The sequence below is a fragment of the Ranitomeya imitator genome, chromosome 1 (assembly GCF_032444005.1).
Source record: "Ranitomeya imitator isolate aRanImi1 chromosome 1, aRanImi1.pri, whole genome shotgun sequence".
NCBI lineage: Eukaryota > Metazoa > Chordata > Amphibia > Anura > Dendrobatidae > Ranitomeya > Ranitomeya imitator.
In genome coordinates, this window is record NC_091282.1 from 472,386,138 (window position 1) to 472,404,967 (window position 18,830).

The 18,830-nt window shown below is 44.1% G+C and overlaps 2 protein-coding genes and 2 long non-coding RNA genes across 7 annotated transcripts in view; 3 read left to right on the top strand and 1 right to left on the bottom strand.

The window, feature by feature from the left end:
* The window catches only part of LINGO2 (leucine rich repeat and Ig domain containing 2), a 2,506,396-nt gene that overhangs the window by 2,142,080 nt on the left and 345,486 nt on the right, over nt 1-18,830 (top strand). The window lies entirely within an intron of this gene.
* Nucleotides 12,874-14,710, top strand: LOC138657878 (uncharacterized). The gene is made up of 2 exons (XM_069745494.1): nt 12,874-13,317; nt 13,799-14,710. The coding sequence occupies exons 1-2, from the start codon at nt 12,874-12,876 to the stop codon at nt 14,597-14,599; spliced, it is 1,245 nt and encodes a 414-aa protein (XP_069601595.1). The 3' UTR covers nt 14,600-14,710.
* Nucleotides 14,767-15,375, bottom strand: LOC138657879 (uncharacterized). Its single transcript, XR_011317236.1, has 3 exons — nt 15,310-15,375; nt 15,153-15,233; nt 14,767-14,950 (listed from the first exon to the last, which is right to left on the bottom strand). It is a non-coding gene; the product is annotated as an uncharacterized lncRNA (long non-coding RNA).
* LOC138676217 (uncharacterized) lies at nt 18,065-18,825 on the top strand. The gene is made up of 3 exons (XR_011320765.1): nt 18,065-18,126; nt 18,249-18,335; nt 18,527-18,825. It is a non-coding gene; the product is annotated as an uncharacterized lncRNA (long non-coding RNA).

The window sequence follows — 18,830 nt, forward strand, 5'->3', positions numbered from 1 at the left end:
AATTTGCATAAAAATGTATTGTAATTGTAAGGAAGTAGCTTAACATACAGTAAAAAATACACGTTTTGTTATTTTTTGCATTATTTTCTTTAATGTAAAAACTTGCTTGTAAAGAGATAACTATTTTTGGATCTGCAAGTTCAGAGCTCAGTGGGTTTTCTTTTAGAAGCATGCAATCACCCCACCTCTTCAAAGCATTTTCATCTCTTAAAAAATAAAACATGCACCAGGTTGTTAAATAAGCAAAAAAAAAAATCATACTCACATTACTGATCCCTCAGCGCTCCGCTAATTAATAAAATGTGTTAATCTTGTTTTATTATAACAAAAAATTGATTCAGAGATGAAGCCAGTAAAAATAGGTGAGTAATAGACACAATGTAATCACTGCAGAATCAATGCTTATTTCACTTTTTGCTATCCAGTGTATTTTATTATTAATATTATTTATCATTATAGCGCCACTTATTTCATGGTACTTTACATGTGAAAAAGGGGTATATATAATACAAACAAGTGCAATAATCTTAAACAAAAGACATTATGACTGGTACAGGAGGAGAGAGCACCCTGCCCGCGAGGGCGCACAATCTTCAAGGGATGGATGAGGATAAAGTAGGTGAGGGTGGACCTGGCCATGGAGCGGTTTGGTGGATCGGTGGTTACTGCAGGTGGTAGGCTTGTCGGAAGAGGTGGGTCTTCAGGTTCCTTTTCAAGGTTTCCACAGAAGGCGAGAGTCTGATATGTTGAGAGTACAGAGTTCCAGAGTAGGGGGGTAGGGTGGTTACACGGGAGAAATCTTGTATGCAATTGTGGGAAGAGGAGATAAGAGAGGAGTAGAGAAGGAGATCTTGTGAGCATCTGCGGTTGCATGCAGATAAGTACCGGGAGACGAGGTCACAGATGTATGGAGGAGACAGGTTGTGGATGGCTTTGTATACTATGGTTAGGGTTTGGAACTGGGGTCTTTGGATAATGGAGAGCCAGTGCAGGGATTAACTGAGAGGAGAGGCCGGAGAATAGTGGAGGGGGAGAGGACAAGTGGCTTAGTCGAGCAGCAGAGTTTAGAATAGATTGGAGGGTTGCAAGTGGTCAAGGAAGGAGATGATAAGTGCATGGACTAGTGTTTTTGCAGATTCTTGGTTGAGGAATGTATGGATCTGGGAACTATATTTGAGTTGAATTTGGCAGGAGGGTGGTCCGAAACTACTATTGATTCTAATCTTAAATGTCTAGGTAATGTAAAAATCTAATTGTTTATCTAATATACTTTAATTAAAAAGTTCCTGTCATTCCCTTTCTACTACTTTATTTTGTCTTTTTTTACCTACTTCCAGTTTGATGTGATGACATTTAGTTTGAGAATCCACAGTATATGCTGAGATACTAAAGAGAGACATCATCATAAGGCAGAGGTTGCGGTCACTGCCGCAACCTCGATCTCCACCCTGAAGTGAAGCATCATCTATCAGGGGCTAGTCTAGTCTCTCCTTTACTCAGCATGCAATTCTGATGTATGCTCAAAATGCGCTCCCTTGTCACTGTGTAATATTACTTATGACCGTTTGCTCTGATGAGCTGCATTGTAAGGGGAGAAAGTGGAAAGCAGCCACCAGCCACTCCTCTGAAAGTGACATAACTTTTGGGCTTGGGACCTGTCTCTGCTTTACCCACTCGCTGCATTCTCTCTTTACTATGCTCACTGACAGTGCACTCTCTTTCAGCTTATGAGACTTCTGACTAGAGCCAGAGGGGGAGCACACTGTCACTGTGCATTGAATATAATATCACAGTGACAAGGGAGCTTGTACTGATCATACAACGGGTTTGACAACCAACATATTCTCATTAGAGCAGGGATTAGCCCAGCCCCTTAAATGAACGTCAATTGGTGTAAGCATTGTTTAGCATAATATGAGATTAACCAAATATAGGAGACTTACAAAAATCTCATTCCTACGTTGTAAAATAAATCTTATTTTAAATCCACAGCATGTCAGCTTGTTCTGCGAAAATTGTATACCTGTGAATTTGTTTGCTCATGTACAGAAACTTCAGTGTCTTAAAAAATGAAGACCTTTTTCTTGAAGAGGAAATATCTGACAGTAATCGCCTTTGTGCCTATCGCTCATCTGAATGGAGAGTACTAGCCTCGTTTTTTAGATTGGTCGTTGTCAGTTACCACGAAGGGTGATGAAATGTTTTATGCCCGTCGAAGAGAGAGTAGCTGTTTCTTACCCCCGTCAGCTAACTGCATTCCTAGTACTGCGCCATTATATCAGATATAACAGGAAACAACATTACCGTGAAACACTTATACACATAAATATTTAGTGAGTATTTTATTACCTAAGTTACTGTTCTGTTATAAAACGCTAATGGTTTCCTCTGTTCCACATGAAGTGTTCCATTATATATTGCTTTTTTAGAAATATGAACAATAATGAGATGTGAGTGAATTAGTTCCCACAATTTGTGGTTTGTACTGAGCTAATCCTGTTAGCGGCTGCAAACCTCTTTTCTGAACCTCACTGACCATATTGTTCAACAACACCATTAGATTTTCTCTATAATTTTCTCAACTAAATCCCTTTGCATTTGTGAAGGAAATGACATTGGTTCTCTTAAATTCAGATAAAAAGTATTGTTTGCAGCAGTGGCTGATTAAATGGAACCTGTTATTTCCCCAAACTTTTCCCAAATCACCATAATACTAAATATAACGATTGCATTATACTAATAAAATCCTATATGTGCCACTCTAATTTAGATTTAAACAATTTAAATTAAATTTAGATTTAAATTGTTTAGATTTAAACAATTAATTGAATGCACAGCTTGTCAGGTGTGAATGAGCTAGCATTGCATCCCCAAGACTAGTCCTTCCTCAGACACACTATTCATGCCCCCTTGGGTGTGACTGATGTCCTCTATACATCATAGGTGTGCTGTTAGGGAAGACCCTGTGCCGATTTGTGAGATTTCAGTCACTCCTACTATGACTGTATGGGGGATCTCAATGATTTCCAGTGAAGCAAAATTATAGAGTCCAAGGCAGGATGAGTCTGGTGGAAGTGACAGCCATCCGACTACTTATTGGCTCATTTTCTTATGCCAACTTGTGCTTGAAAGGTTCACATTTTAAAGGTTAAAAGATTTAAGGCTTTAAAGCACTTTATTGTAATACAGCAACAGGTATATTTATCATCATAGAGGTGGTTTGAGACCAATTGAAAATCTGATTGGTTCCCATTGAGTACATGCCCTGGACTTTTCCCAAAACTTGGACCCCACTTTTTCACTAGCATATACTATGCTTACTAGCATCACCATTGTCTGTGCTAGTTTTGAGAAATGAGTGTTACTACTCACATTTTTGCATGGCTGTGCCTCTACAAACTGAAACTGTGCAAATATTGCTGAAATCTTTAGGCCCCTATACACATTAGACTAATGTTTGCCAAACTCACTGAATGTTGGCTTAGCCAACAGTCTAATGTGTATGGAGGCCACCAGAATTTCCTCAGGCAGATGATTTTGTGAATGCTAAGGATTCAACATGTCCAATTTCAAAATGCTGATGCTTTTGTTCTCAGCAAAATAAGCTACTACAAGAGGAGTCTGGCAGGACTCTCTCATAAAGAACACAGTAGCGCTCGCCAGAGTGAGTGCTACTATGTATGGAGGCATTGAGAGAGATGTAGCTGCTCTCTGAACGATCAGCCAAAAAATGTAAAAGGTAAAAAGTTCACACTACAGTGATATTTTATCATGAAAGTAAGGCATTTAAATAAAAGCATGCAATGGCAAGTTCCTTATCTCAAGCAACTGAAACAAAAGCCAACAACAGTGGTGGGTATACCCCCCTAAAATAAAAGTCTCAATAACTTGTAATGTGGCCTTGAGCATCAATTATACCTTAACAAGAATATCTCATGCTATTCACAAATCTAGTTATGGTCGGCTGAAGCATGACATCCCAATCTTCTTGAAGGACGGTTCTCAGGTCAATGAGGTTCGTGGGTACAGAGTTTCAAGCCTTTACACAGCAACTCAACTGATTCCATAGATTTTCTATGGGATTCAGGTCTGGAGAAAGTGCAGGACACTCCATTTGAAGAACACCAGTCTCCAGCAGCCATTCCCTAATGATGTGAACATGATAAGCTGGATTGCTGTCATCCCTGAAGATGAAAGGCCTGTGCAGCTCATAGAGAGGCACAATGACTCAATTAATTTTGTTTTTCAAGTAGTAGGGACTTGACACTGTACCATTCATAAAGTGTAGGGCAGTTCCTACTGACAAGACACACTTGGCCACACTAAAGCCTCCACCACCAAAGTCTCATCTAGTAACAACAGTGGCTGATGCTGTTCAAAACAGCTGACATGTGCTGGAAAATACATGGGCTCATCGTGGAAGCCCACATCAAAGGGAGGGTTCCGAAATTGGCGTATTATTACACCCCATGTCTGAAATGCGTTAATATTTGCCAAATGTCAAAATAATGAGATAAAAAGAATGTTTTAAGGCATTGTAAACATTAGTATTTGGCACCATTGCCCTTAAACTGAATGGCTTGGGTCAAACATTTGGGATATCCTTCCACAAGGTTCTCACAATATTTGGTTGGAATTTGGGCCCATTCCTCATGACAAAACTGGTTTGTATGTCGCCTTGCTAACAATAGGATTTTCAATAGGATTGAGATCAGAGCTTTGTGATGGCCACTAAAAAACATTGACTTTTTCATCCTAAAGCCACTTTGTTACCATTTTGGAAGTGTGTTTTGGGTCATTGTCCATTTGGAAGACCCATTCCCTCCTAAACTTTAACTTACCAGCTGGCGTCTTGAGATGTTGATTCAATATTGCCACATAATCTTCTCAAGATGGCATCAATTTTGTGAAGTGCACCTGTCACTCCTGCAGCAAAGCAACTCCACAACATGATACTGCCACTTCCGTGTTTCACAGTTGGGATGGAGTTCTTGGTGTTCTTAAGCTTCCCAGCTTCTCCCTTTTCCTCCATGATAGGTATGATGGCTGAACATTCCCATCTTGTTTGTACTGGGGTATATTTGTTTGTACAGATGAACAAGGCACCTTCAGGTGTCTTGCAATTGTACCCAAAGATGTGCCAGACTTGTGCAAGTCCACAATTCTCTTCCTGAAATCTTAGCTGATTTCTTTAGCCTTTCCCATGATGCTACACAATGAAGCAGTGTGTTTCAGGTGTGCCTTAAAACACATCCACATGAGTGTCTCTAATTAACTCAAATGTTGTGTTAGCATCCAAACAGATGCATCCAAACAGATGACATCATCATATGGGCAGTCCTTAATTGTTTAAAGTCGTAGTAATCTTAGTGTATGTAAACTTTTGAGTTTGAAGTAATAAAAATGCCTTAAAATGTTTTCTCTCATTATTCTGGCATTTGAATATTAATAATTATGGTAATAATAATTGACCTAAAATGGGAAAGATTTATTATGATTTCATATTAGATATTAAGGAAAACATGCATATGCGTATTTTTATATAGTGTATGTAAACTTCTGGAATCAGTTGTAAATATCAAAGAATATTAGGGGTATACCTCTCAAAATTTCAAAATTCTTAACGTGGGCATCATAAACACCCTTATAATTTATAGCAATATCCTATTGATATGGTGATGGAGGCGGAGAAGGAGGAGGACAACACAAAAAAAGATTAAATCCTGAAGCCAATAACCATGTTTTGATGGGAAGGTGTTAATGGCAATAGACCACAAAAAAACTAAAAACACTGGATTTGAGTTAATGTTCCACTACTGTCATCAGATGGTGTTGAGTTATCTGGGCCAATCCAGCCCTTGGTCATTTTGCTAAGAGTCAGCCTGTCAGCATTTTCAATTGAAGGTGGATGAGATGATCAATTATAATCCCCCTGGTGGCACAAAAAAAACTGCTCTGTCATAACGTTAGTGGCAGGGCAGGCCAGGACCTCCAAGGTGTAGAGAGACAGTTCATGACACATGTGTAGCTTGGATACTCAACAGTTGTAAGGCACAGAGGTATCAAGGAGGTTGCTGTTATCATTGGAAAGGTACTCCTTCAGCACCTTCTAAAACTTTTCCTTCCTTGTCAGACTACCTCATGCATCAGGGCCTTAGTGCTGAGAGGATTTGAGAAAAGTGTCCCAGACATTTGATAGTGCTCTCTTGCCTCTGCTACATCTGTTGTGTTTCTCCCTTATCTCTACTCCTTGGTTGTCCAACGAACTGTGACCTCTGCTGCCAGCATTGTCAAATTGCAATATTTTTAATAATTCTTCAACTAGGGCATTCTGTTTCTGCAACATTTTATTAGACTTCTCCACCACGGGAAGGAGAGATGGAAAGTTCTCCTTGTAGCATGGGTCTAGAAGGGTGACTAACCAGTAATTTGTGTTAGACAAAATGCAAGGGTCATGGAAAAGGCAGTGGAACATAAACTCAACCATGTGTGCCAGACTGCAAACAGACAAGACTTCCCTGTCCCCACCAAAAGGATGACTGTCCATCTTCTCCTCCTTGTCCTCCTCCTCTTCCACCCTCTCCTCCTCGTCTTTAGGTCATCCATGCTAAACCAACAGGATGAAGGTGGTGTGGGTAGTACTGTCTGTAGCGCAGGCAACCAGCTTCTGTTCCTCCTCCTCATGAACACCCAATCCGTGTTAAGAAGATAAGATGAGGCTGGGCTGTGTAGCATCACTCTATATAGTTTCTTACTCCATCTCAACTTTCTCAGTCTGAAAATTATGTTGTTTTGGTCACCACAACATTGCATTAAAATGCAATAACGGGTGATCAGCTCGGCGCGCAAAATATAAGCCCTCATCCTACCCCATATCATGAAAAGTAGAGACCCTACAGGTAGCGGAAAATGGCGCTTTATTTTTTTTTACAAACTTTGGAATTTTTTTTCACCACTTAAACTAAAAAAACTATACATGTTTAGTGTCTATGAACTCATAATGACCAGGTAAATCATAATGGCAGGTCAGTTTTAAGTCCCCCTAAAGGGGGACTTAATTGTCTCCTCTCCAAATCCCACCTCACCACCTGTGCACTCGACCCCATCCCATCCCACCTCCTCCCCAACCTCACCACCACACTTATCCCATCCCTAACCCACCTCTTCAACCTATCACTAACTTCTGGCACCTTCCCCTCTGCGTTCAAACATGCCACAATCACGCCTATCCTTAAAAAGCCAACCCTCGATCCAACTGCTATGTCCAGCTATCGCCCAATATCGCTGCTCCCATTTGCTTCCAAACTCCTGGAGCAGCATGTCCATGCTGAACTCTCCTCCCACCTCTCATCTAACTTGTTGTACGACAATCTACAATCTGGTTTCCGCCCCCATCACTCAACTGAGACTGCCCTGACCAAAATCACTAACGACCTACTTACCGCCAAAGCTACTGGACAATACTCTGTACTCCTCCTTCTAGACCTGTCCTCTGCTTTCGACACAGTTGACCACTGCCTCCTACTACAGATCCTCTCCTCCTTTGGCATCAAAGACCTCGCCCTATCCTGGATCACCTCGTACCTTTCCAACCGCACATTCAGCGTCTCCCACTCCCATACTACCTCCTCATCCCACCCTCTCTCTGTTGGAGACCCCCAAGGCTCTGTTCTAGGACCCCTACTCTTCTCAATCTATACACTTGGCTTGGGACAACTCATAAATTCCCATGGATTCCAGTACCACCTCTATGCTGACGACACTCAGATCTACCTCTCTGGCCCAGACGTCACCGCTCTGCTGTCCAGAATCCCAGAGTGCCTATCAGCCATATCCTCCTTCTTCTCCTCTCGCTTCCTCAAACTCAATGTGGACAAATCTGAACTCATCATCTTTCCTCCATCCCACAAATATTCCTTACTTGACCTATCTATCGCAGTCAATGACATCATGCTTTCCCCTGTACCCGAAGTCCGCTGCCTTGGAGTAACCTTCGACTCTGCCCTGTCCTTCAAACCACACATCCAAGCTGTTTCCACCTCCTGTCGCCTCCAGCTCAAAAATATCTCCAGGATCCGTCCTTTCCTCAACCCCCAATCTACTAAAATGCTTGTGCACGCCCTCATCATTTCCCGCCTTGACTACTGCAACATCCTTTTCTGTGGCCTCCCTGCTAACACCCTTGCACCTCTCCAGTCCATCCTTAACTCTGCTGCCCGACTAATCCATCTCTCCCCTCGCTACTCCTCCGCTTCCCCCCTCTGCAAATCTCTTCACTGGCTCCCATTCCCTCAGCGTATCCAGTTCAAATTGCTAATACTGACCTACAAAGCCATCCACAACCTGTCTCCTCCATATATCTCTGAACTAATCTCTCGATATCTTCCCTCACGTGACCTCCGGTCCTCCCAAGACCTCCTTCTCTCCTCCACACTTATTCGCTCCTCATCCAATCGCCTCCAAGACTTCTCCCGAATATCCCCCATCCTCTGGAACTCTCTGCCCCAACACGTCCGACTATCAACCACAGTCGGATCCTTCAGACGGAACCTGAAAACTCATCTCTTCAGGAAAGCCTACAGCCTGCACTGACACCGCTGCTGCCTCATCACCAACGAAGCTACCGCCTCCCCAACACCGGAGCTACCGCCTCACCAACACCGGAGCTACCGCCTCACCAACACCGGAGCTCCTGCAACCCTCAACCTACTGTCTCCTTCCCCATAATCCTGTAGAATGTAAGCCCGCAAGGGCAGGGTCCTCGCCCCTCTGTATCAGTCCGTCATTGTTAGTTTGTTTACTGTATGTGATATTTGTAACTTGTATGTAACCCCTTCTCATGTACAGCACCATGGAATCAATGGTGCTATATAAATAAATAACAATAATAATAATAATAATAATAATAGTAAAAACAAAACAAAAGGCAACTGTGGAATTGCCCTTTTTTTCTCTTACACCGCACTTGGAATTTTTCCCATTTTCCAGTACAACATCTGTTAAAACCCATGGTGTCATTCATGGTGTCATTCAAAAGTACTTCTCGTCCCACAAAAACAAGCCCTCACATGGCCATTTTGAAAAAAAAGTTATGGCTCTAGGAAGAAGGAGAGCAAAAAGTGAAAATGCGAAAACAAAAATACATGTGGTCGTTAAAGAGTTAAAAAGTGCCAGACTCGGGAACACCTAACCCTTGGCCTGACTACTGTCCCCATGTTGCTGCTCTGCAAAACAGTTGCCTGCCTTGTGCCTTGTATCTCTGGCCTCCCCACTGCCTAAGGCCAGTCTCACACGTCCAGATAATTCTGGTACCGGAGAAATCGGTACTGGAGTTATCCGTGTCCGTGTGTCTGTGTGCTCACACGGCGCATCAGTGTATTCATCACTGTAAGAAGTGGTACCATATGACCGCTCAGACAGGACAAGCTGACGGCACTGAGAGGAGGCATCGTGCGAGCTGGGTGAGTATTTCTCTGCTAGCAAGCGGGCAGGTACGCGGGGGGAGGCAGGAGATGACCCCAAACTTTATTTTTGTCAAAAAAATTGATTTTTCATCCATCCTCTCCTGCAAGTGCTGCTTTCAGCCGAGCAGAACAGAAGGGATGAATGCCGGCTTCAGCACCACATGCAAGGGACAGCGCTTAACTGTAGTGCTGTTTCTCCTGCGGCGGTGCGTGCACACGGAGGAGAGTGCACACTGTTCTCCATGTGCACGTGTGTGGGACACTTTGTGGACCATGCTGCCGGAGAAAAACGGACATGTCTCCGTGTTTTGCACATGGACACACGGGTCATGAAAACACGCAGGCATGTGCATAGACCCATTCACTTGAATGGGTCTACGTGTGTCAGTCTCCCGTACGTTAGACTTGTGAAACCGGCCTAACGGTTGACCTTTTATATTCTAGTTTCTGAATAAGGGTGTGGTTTGTCAGATACAAGATTGCCTGTGCTCATCTTGCACAGTGATTTTAGATACAGTATGTAGCTGTACAGTATGATGTCGGGTTGACTCATGTAGCAGATTGAATCCTTTCACGTGAATTGATATTGTTATAAACAATACTTACTTGGCAGTGGTACCAACTTTATTGACTAAGAAAGAAGAAACGGTAACATCTGTAATATTAACAAAGTGGCTGTCATGGGGATACCAGGACAGAGTTGGGCCAGAAGATTGCGGCATCTGGTTGCACAAGCTCCTACACTTATTAGGACTGCTTTACCATCTTATAAAGCAATGCAGGTTTCCTTGCTGCCATCGCAAGGGTTCATCAGTTCAGTTGATCACCCAGAGGTCTCCATCCTGAATTGTCTCAGCTTTTCTGTGTGGCCACTCCCCTCTGGCTAGGTGATGAACTAGAAAGTTCAGTGTTTGGAATTGGCTGTTGGAAAGTATTTCTGGAGATTACTGCATAGAGTTGGTTTGCATGTTTTTCCCTATCCTTTCACATTTGGTTCCCCTTCCTATACATACTCTTTTTCCCACTCTGTTGTTTTGTGAGAGTATTTGTATTATTGTAGTTTTCTTTTCTCACTGTCTGTTAAACATGTCTATCTGATTACTCTTTTCCTGTCTGTGCTGGTCATGTTATGCATGGTGAATAAGTCTCCCCATTCTGACATGGCAGTCCTGCCTTGTCATTCTCCACAAGAAAAAACATTACCCCCTAGATCCCAGTATTAAGCCTCAAAAAAAGCCAAATTAGCCAAATTAGATCTCATACTTTGCACTGACGAGTAACAATACCTTGAAACAACATGTCTGCAAATTGGCATTCTGGTTTGTCTTTTATTCTATGTAATATTGCAAGACTCATTAAAGGGTTGATAGGTCTAAGGGGTAACGTTTCTCCTTGTGGAGAGTGACACACCAGCTCTGGCTTGTCAAGGTATGGAGGCTTATTCGCCGTGCAATGCTCCTCTGGCAAATTTAATATGCAAATTGCCTCTTCAGAGAAAAAGAGGACTTGAAATCTATAGCGCCACCTATTGGAAGTAGCCATCCTACAAGTCACAATCAACAAGTTTGCAATATGACTTAGGATAAGAGCAAAATCAGTATTTCAATTCGCAGACACAGTGTTTCGGGCTGTTGGCCCTCGTCAGTGCGAAGCATGAGAACTGATTAGGCTAGATGAGAGGCTCAGACCTCAGTCCAGATGGCTACTTCGAATAGGTGGTGCTATAGAGTTCAAGTCTCCTTTTTCTCTGAAGAGGTAATTTGCATATAAAAGGTCGATATTGACTTTTAGGATTGCTACTTCAAATACGTGGCATATACGTGTTCAAGCGCTCTTCCACTCTTCCACTCTGAAGAGCCAATTTACATATTTAATTTTCCAGAGGAGCATGCATGGCTCATAAGTCTGGCTTGTCACTCTCCAAAAGAAGAAATGCTACCCCTTATATTGCGGTCATGTGATGATCACACAGGCACATTGCTGATTGTAATTACAATTTAATTATCAGAACTGCGTCTTGTTAGGAGTCAGGCATCTGTGTGTTTTACCACAAGACAAGGACAGACTTTCTTACTCTGGGCATAAATAGTGACAAGGAAGATTACTTCTATCAGCGTTCCTTTAGTGAATACATGAAAGAGCGAGCACATGAAATGATTTTATGCACACAACAAGCATGCTCTCATTTAGAATAAAGCAGAGATTCACAGCAGCAGATGGGAATGTTATTGCCTCTTAGCCCTGCAGACTTATTAGCAGAATTGTGCTAAATGTAAAAGAAGAAACTTTAATATTTTATATGACTTCAAACTTTGATTTGCAATAATTTCACACAAGAATGAATAACAGTATTAACCAAAATACAACTTTCAGTTACATACATTCAAATCTCAACTTCACCAAAGCATTTGATAAAGTATCTCATACTATCCTTTTTGAAAAATTGACCAATTATGCAATTGGCAATGGCTACAGTTAGGTGGATAACTGACTCAGTGATCATACTCAAAGAGTGGTAATAAATGGTTGCACATTCTATTGAAGAGTGTTTCAAGTAGGGTACCACAAGACTCTGTCATGGCCCCAGTGTTGTTCAACATTTTTATAAATGATCTAGATAAGGGAACTGAAGGTGCACTGCTCAAATTTACAGACAATGCAAAGCTAGGAGGGATATCTAAGGGTACCGTCACACAGTGCAATTTTGATCGCTACGACGGCACGATTTGTGACGTTCGAGCGATATAGGTACGATATCGCAGTGTGTGACACGCTCCTGCGATCAGGGACCCCGCTGTGAATCGTACGTCGTAGCACATCGTTTGAAACTTTCTTTCGTCGTCAAGTGTCCCGCTGTGGCGGCATGATCGCATGGTGTAACAAAGGTGTGCACGATATTGTATACGATGTAAAGGGCGGAGGAGCTGGCTACGTAGGAGCGCTGAATTCTCCACCTCCCGTGTGCTGATTGGGCGGTACAATACTGTGCGCTCATTCGACAAAGGACTATTGTTCCCTGCGGATAAAACCGGAGCTCTCGAGCGCGCTATTCATTTCTCTCTGTAGCACGTGCTGTAAACAGAACTCCTAAATTCGCTGGATTCCCTGGACTTTTAACTACTAGACTTTTACCGCAAAAGGTATGTATAACGCTACAGCGTAGCATATGTTGCGCTTCAACGGGGATAAACGCTGGAGTGTGGTCGATTGTTCCTTTGAGTAGGGTAGGCCTGAGAACCTCAGGTACACAGCTGTAGCGTGGCCCAATTAATTAATCCTTTTACAGATCGAGATGGTTGACTGCCCCATTTAATACCAGTAGTAACATATATAGTTATTAGATCAATGGTCAGAACATTGTTTTGTAAGCACGTGTATTTATTGTACGTTTGTTTTCTTTTTAGGAACTATGCTCACTTCCAATGAGAGTTCTGTTGTTGCTGCTGCCCTGGTGTTTGAGGCAGCACGTCTCCAAGAGGAGAGACATCCTAAACAAAAACGTCGCATGTGGACCCGGAGCTGGCTGCAGAAAAGATCCACATTGTCACACATGGGTCTCATAAGAGAGTTACGTGACAATAACCCTCATGATTTCCGAAACTACCTTCGGATGTCCGAGGAATCCTTCAAAATAATACTGTCTGCTGTTACGCCACTCATACAAAGGCGTGATACGCCGATGCGTGCAGCCGTGCCCGTGGAGGAAAGGTTGGCGGTGACACTGCGGTTCCTGGCAACAGGAAGGTCTCTTCAGGATTTGCAGTTTTCCGCCGCTGTTTCCAGACCTTTCCTGAGCGTTGTGATTCCGGAGACATGCGAGGCCATTGTGCAGAGCTTAAGGCATTATATGGAGGTACTACTATATTTTTTTTGGCTGCTGTGTTATGTCGATATATTATACTAGCTATTGAACCCGTTCTACGCCCTGATGGCGAGCATTTCTATTGGTATATGTTCTACATCCTATCATGTGCTGCTCCCATCCTGCGCCCCCATTCAGACATGTGCTGCTGTGATCCTGCGCCTCCAGTCTGACATGTGCTGCTACCATTTTGCGTCTCCATTCTGATATGTGCTGCTCCAACCCTGCGCCACCCTTCTTTTATTTGCTGCTCCCAACGTAATTTTATTGATTATATAATTTAGATATATTGTTTAGCACCCCCTCTGAGTCACCGAAGCCATCTGAAAAAATGGCTGCCTGCATACTCAGGGTTGTTGACTTTGTTATACTAATCCATACTGCGCCTCAATCACTGTAGGATGTCCACATGAGAGTGTATGTGCATAATATATTTGACCTAATTTGTACATGTTTCCTTCTCATCTTGCAGTTTCCCAAGACGGCGGATGACTGGAAGAGGATTGCTTCCGATTTTGATGAGCTGTGGCAGTTTCCAAACTGCGGTGGTGCATTAGATGGAAAGCATGTGCGCATCACGCAACCAGCCAACTCTGGATCCTTTTTTTTCAACTACAAAGGATATTTCAGTGTGATCCTCATGGCCCTTGTCAATGCGAACTATGAGTTTGTCGATGTGGATGTTGGCATGAATGGTCGAGTCTCCGACGGTGGTGTTTTTGAACACACTTCATTTGGGGAAAGCTTGAGGAACAATGAACTGCTGTTGCCACTAAATGAAGACACAAAAGCAAACCTAAATTTTGTCTTCATCGCTGATGAAGCTTTCCCTCTTCTTCCACATTTGCTGAAGCCATTTGCACAGAGAACACTCACACCGGAGCGCAGAATCTTTAATTACCGGTTGTCGAGGGCCCGTCGTGTGGTTGAAAATGCCTTTGGGATTATGGCAAATCGGTTTAGAGTGTTCCACACAGCTATCAACTTGAAGCTGCCGTCTATAGACTTTGTGGTTTTGGCATGCTGTGTGCTCCATAATTTCCTGAGACGTCATGATACGAGCTCCTATTCTCCTCCTTCGTTTATTGATGCAGTGGACGCAAGAACCGGAGATATTGTGCCCGGGGAATGGCGTACACAACCGGATAATTTTACAGCTCTTCAAGCACTTGGATCTGGCAGACAGGCAGACGATGCAAGGGACTGTCGCGAAAAATACTGTCAGTACTTTAATGGTTCTGGAGCTGTACCCTGGCAGGATCGCGCCGTATAAAAAAATATTTTTTTTTGCTTTGCTGTCATATAAACCTCTCTAAATAACTTTAAATGTGATGCCTATAAAATGGTGCTGTTAACCCTTATAGCTTGGTAAACATTAAAGAAAGAATGCGAAGATTTTTGTTTTTTTTTGTAACAATTTCTTGGTTTTAAAATATTAAACAACAAAATATAACATAAACCCCCCCCAAAAAAAATTATCTCCTTCCACGGCCCAAGAGGTGTCGCAGCGTCACGCCCTGCTGCTCTACTTGAGTCTGGAGGAGCGCTGCTGTCTGCTGCAGGAGCGCTGCTGTCCGCTCCAGGCGCAATTGTCTCGCCAGGAGCTCTCTTACGGTGGGCGGTTCTGTGGATAGAAGAGGTTGGAGAACCAACGTTGATTCCGCTGAAAATACATCTCGACCTCTGGGGCAGGACCAAATTTTGTGTGTTGTAAATTTCTATTTGGTCTGGCACCACAGTGCGATGTAAATTTTATTAAATTTTACAGTTTTAGTTGTCTATTGTGACATCCAGCAGAAAACCACTCGTATTATCTTGATACTTACGGAGAAGGGACGCCGGTTCCTCATTGCCAGAACCAGAGCTGCTAATTTCCCACCCCAGCGATCTGGCCACTGCTGCAGCACCTAAAAGGAAATAATAACAGATCTGGTTAACTATGGAACACGCCGTTGGGAAGCGCTCGCTGTTTTGGTCACTTACGTATGTTATGTTCTGGGGAGAATGCCGCCGACCCGGGGGAGGAAGAGGAGTGTCGGAAGGGAGGTGTTGAGGGTGGTGTAGGAGTGCGAGGCCGTCTGCTGTCTGGTGGTGGCATGGTAGGCCGCTGGGTCATTACTGCGTCTGTAATGTATTCAAATATTTCCGCTACCCTCTTATGTCCCGTATGCAGTTGAAAAACTGTAATCTATGATTGTTAACTTACGTGACGTCATGGACTGTGGGCTCCCGCTGGTGGTGGATGCTGTGGTGCTGCTGGCAATGGCAGGTACCTGTTGCCGCCGCTGTCTCTCTACACATAAAGTTAACAAACGCAATCTTTAAAAACACATGTAGAGTGCTGCAGATCAAAGCTAACAATATACTGAAACATAAAATTTATATCACACTTCACAGGGGTGCGAGGGTGCATGGTCGCAACAGATGGTGGAGGCGTGGTAGGCCGCTGGGTCATTATTGCTTCTGTAATGTCTTCAAACATTTCAGCTACCCTGTTATGTCCCGTGTGATGTTAAAAAAAATGCAATCAATGATTGTGAACTTACGTGATGTCCCGGACTGTGGGCTCCCACTGGTGTCTGAAGATGGGGTACTGGTGGCAATGGTGGGTCTCACTTGCCGCCGCCGTCTCTCTACACCTAAAGTAAAGAATCACAATGTTTACACACAAATGTTGAGTGCTGCAGATCAAAGCTTACAATATACTCAAACATAAAATAGAGATCACACTTTACAGGGGTGCGATACTCAGACATGTATGTGGGCTCTGGTGTTCAATGGTCTTCCTGTCTTTGGAAAACGTATTATTTCATCAGTAGGCCAACCTCCTCCGTTAATATTTTTGGGAAATTGAGAAACTAAAAATAATGGACATCATAATAATTTCAAGATGGTGGTTGAGATTAGGGAACCCGACAAGTTTTCTCACGGACAACGCATATTCTGCTTGGAAAATAACTAAATTTTACAAAAACGGGGCATGTGTTTTAATGCATTTGAGGTCACGTTGGCGACCATGAGCGCAAGCCTCCCTCCCAAACCCCCCCCCTCCTGACAGCGTGCATCTCCCAATCCCCCCATACTAGTACTTGCCTCGCCTTGCCTCCGCACGCAACTCAGCAAACATTTGTGGCGTTTTATAGCGGAGGTCAGCCCATTTTTTACGCAGCTGAAGCTGACTGCGGCAGACGCCAAACCTCCTCTCCATCATTCTGGCTATGTGGCCAAGCACTTCCCGCTTGTGGATGTGTGGGTGGGCAGGGCGGCTCTCCAGACCCTCATAATCCAGGGCATCCATCTGTCTAATAAAAAAAAGGAGCTCTGGCTGCCCCAGAGGAGCAGAACGCATTCTCGCCACCATTTTAGATGGAATGACCCTGAACAGCAACGCCCAGAGGAGGAGCTGTACTCCGCCGTCCTGCCGCCAGATCGGCATCGCAATAGCGTTGCCGTTTATGGACAGCGTCACATTTGTGACGGCTGAGCGGTACGGAATGAACGCACATAGTAAATGCCGTTCGAAGGATGGTTATTTAACGCCGGAGCGTCACGTAATGTACGCTCGTGGTCTATGACGGCGTGATGACGTTACAGCATTCCGGCGTGCCTGCGCTAGCTTGTTTTGGTTCCCTGACATCTTGATAATGGCTGCCAGTCTCCGTGATCCTCCTATGGGCATCCCAGAGCTCAAGTTCCTTATTGGAACAATGGATCGGATGCAGTACGAGACAACTGGGCTGTTGCTGTACCGCAACCAGCACAAGGATGAAGTTGTCCGTGTGGTGTCTGAGGGCCTCAGGAAGCGGTTTGGGATAACTCGCAGCAAGGCCCAGATTGTGAAAAAATGGGGCGATCTCAAGTCCAAAAGCCCAGAGCGCCTGCAGGAGCTTCGCAAGGAGATTCGCAGAGGTCAGTACGCAGGTACCCAAAAGTATGTGGCACAGCTATGGGGCAGTTTGAACGTTGCAGAGCCACTATGTGGCACAGCTATGGGACAGTTTGAACGTTGCAGAGCCACTATGTGCCACAGCTTGAACGTTGCAGAGCCACTATGTGGCACAGATATGGGACAGTTTGAACGTTGCAGAGCCACTATGTGCCACAGCTATGGGGCAGTATGAACGTTGCAGAGCCACTATGCGGCACAGCTATGGGACAGTTTGAACGTTGCAGAGCCACTATGTGCCACAGCTATGGGACAGTATGAACGGTGAAAAGTACTATGTGGCACAGCTAACTGCAGACCTACCTTTTTTTTTTCCTTCACAGAGGCAAAGAGACAGCACCGCCGCCGCCACGAGGCATCCCGCACAGCCTCTTCTGGATCTGTGCCCTCCGGGTCAACTCCTCCAGATCCTAGTAGGTTCCCACAATTATGTGATTTGGATTCAGTTGCAGGTCCCCTCTTCCCCCCCCTCCCCCGGCAGCCAGTGTTGCCATATATGCTAACAGACCTTTTTTTAAAATTTTTTTTTTTTTCCTTCACAGAGGCAAAGACACAGCACCACCGCCGCCACGAGGCATCCCGCACAGCCTCTTCTGGATCTGTGCCCTCCGGGTCAACTCCTCCAGATCCTAGTAGGTTCCCACAATTATGTGATTTGGATTCAGTTGCAGGTCCCCTCTTCCCCCCCCCTCCCCCGGCAGCCAGTGTTGCCATATATGCTAACAGACCTTTTTTTTTTTATTTTTTTTTTTTTTCCTTCACAGAGGCAAAGACACAGCACCACCGCCGGCACGAGGCATCCCGCACAGCCTCTTCTGGATCTGTGCCCTCCGGGTCAACTCCTCCAGATCCTAGTAGGTTCCCACAATTATGTGATTTGGATTCAGTTGCAGGTCCCCTCTTCCCCCCCCCCTCCCCCGGCAGCCAGTGTTGCCATATATGCTAACAGACCTTTTTTTTTTTTTTCCCTTCACAGAGGCAAAGAGACAGCGCCGCCGCCGACAGCACGAGGCATTCAACATGGACTCTGATCCCGAAGTGCCCTCTGTGCCTCAACATCCTAGTAGGTTCCCACAACAAAGTTATTTTGATTTTGTGGCAGGCCCACTCTTTCACCCCCAACCCAAACACCCCCCCCCCCCCAAGTCAGTATTGCCTTATATGCTGACTGTTTTTTTTTCTTTTTTCCTTCACAGAAGCAAAGACACATCGGGAGACTACAGTGTTATTAATGTTATGTTTTTTGACCCACAGCTGTCGTCAGTGTGAACAAGGAGGATCTTGAAGCCGGCATAGAAAGGCTTATCCACACTATGGCGCGGATTCAGGAGCAGCACAATGTGGCAATGGAGGAGCTGCAGAAGCTTTGGGACATGTGCCAGCAGTTGGAGGCGGGCCAATAATACATTTTTGGTTGTTACATTAAAAATATTTAGTTAAACTATGATTCCATTTTTTTTGTATTAGTTAACTGTACATGAATTTGTTACGTTAATTTGTGCCCTCATACAGTGCTGTGATCGAGACACACCAATCAAACAGTCGTGATAGAATTTCT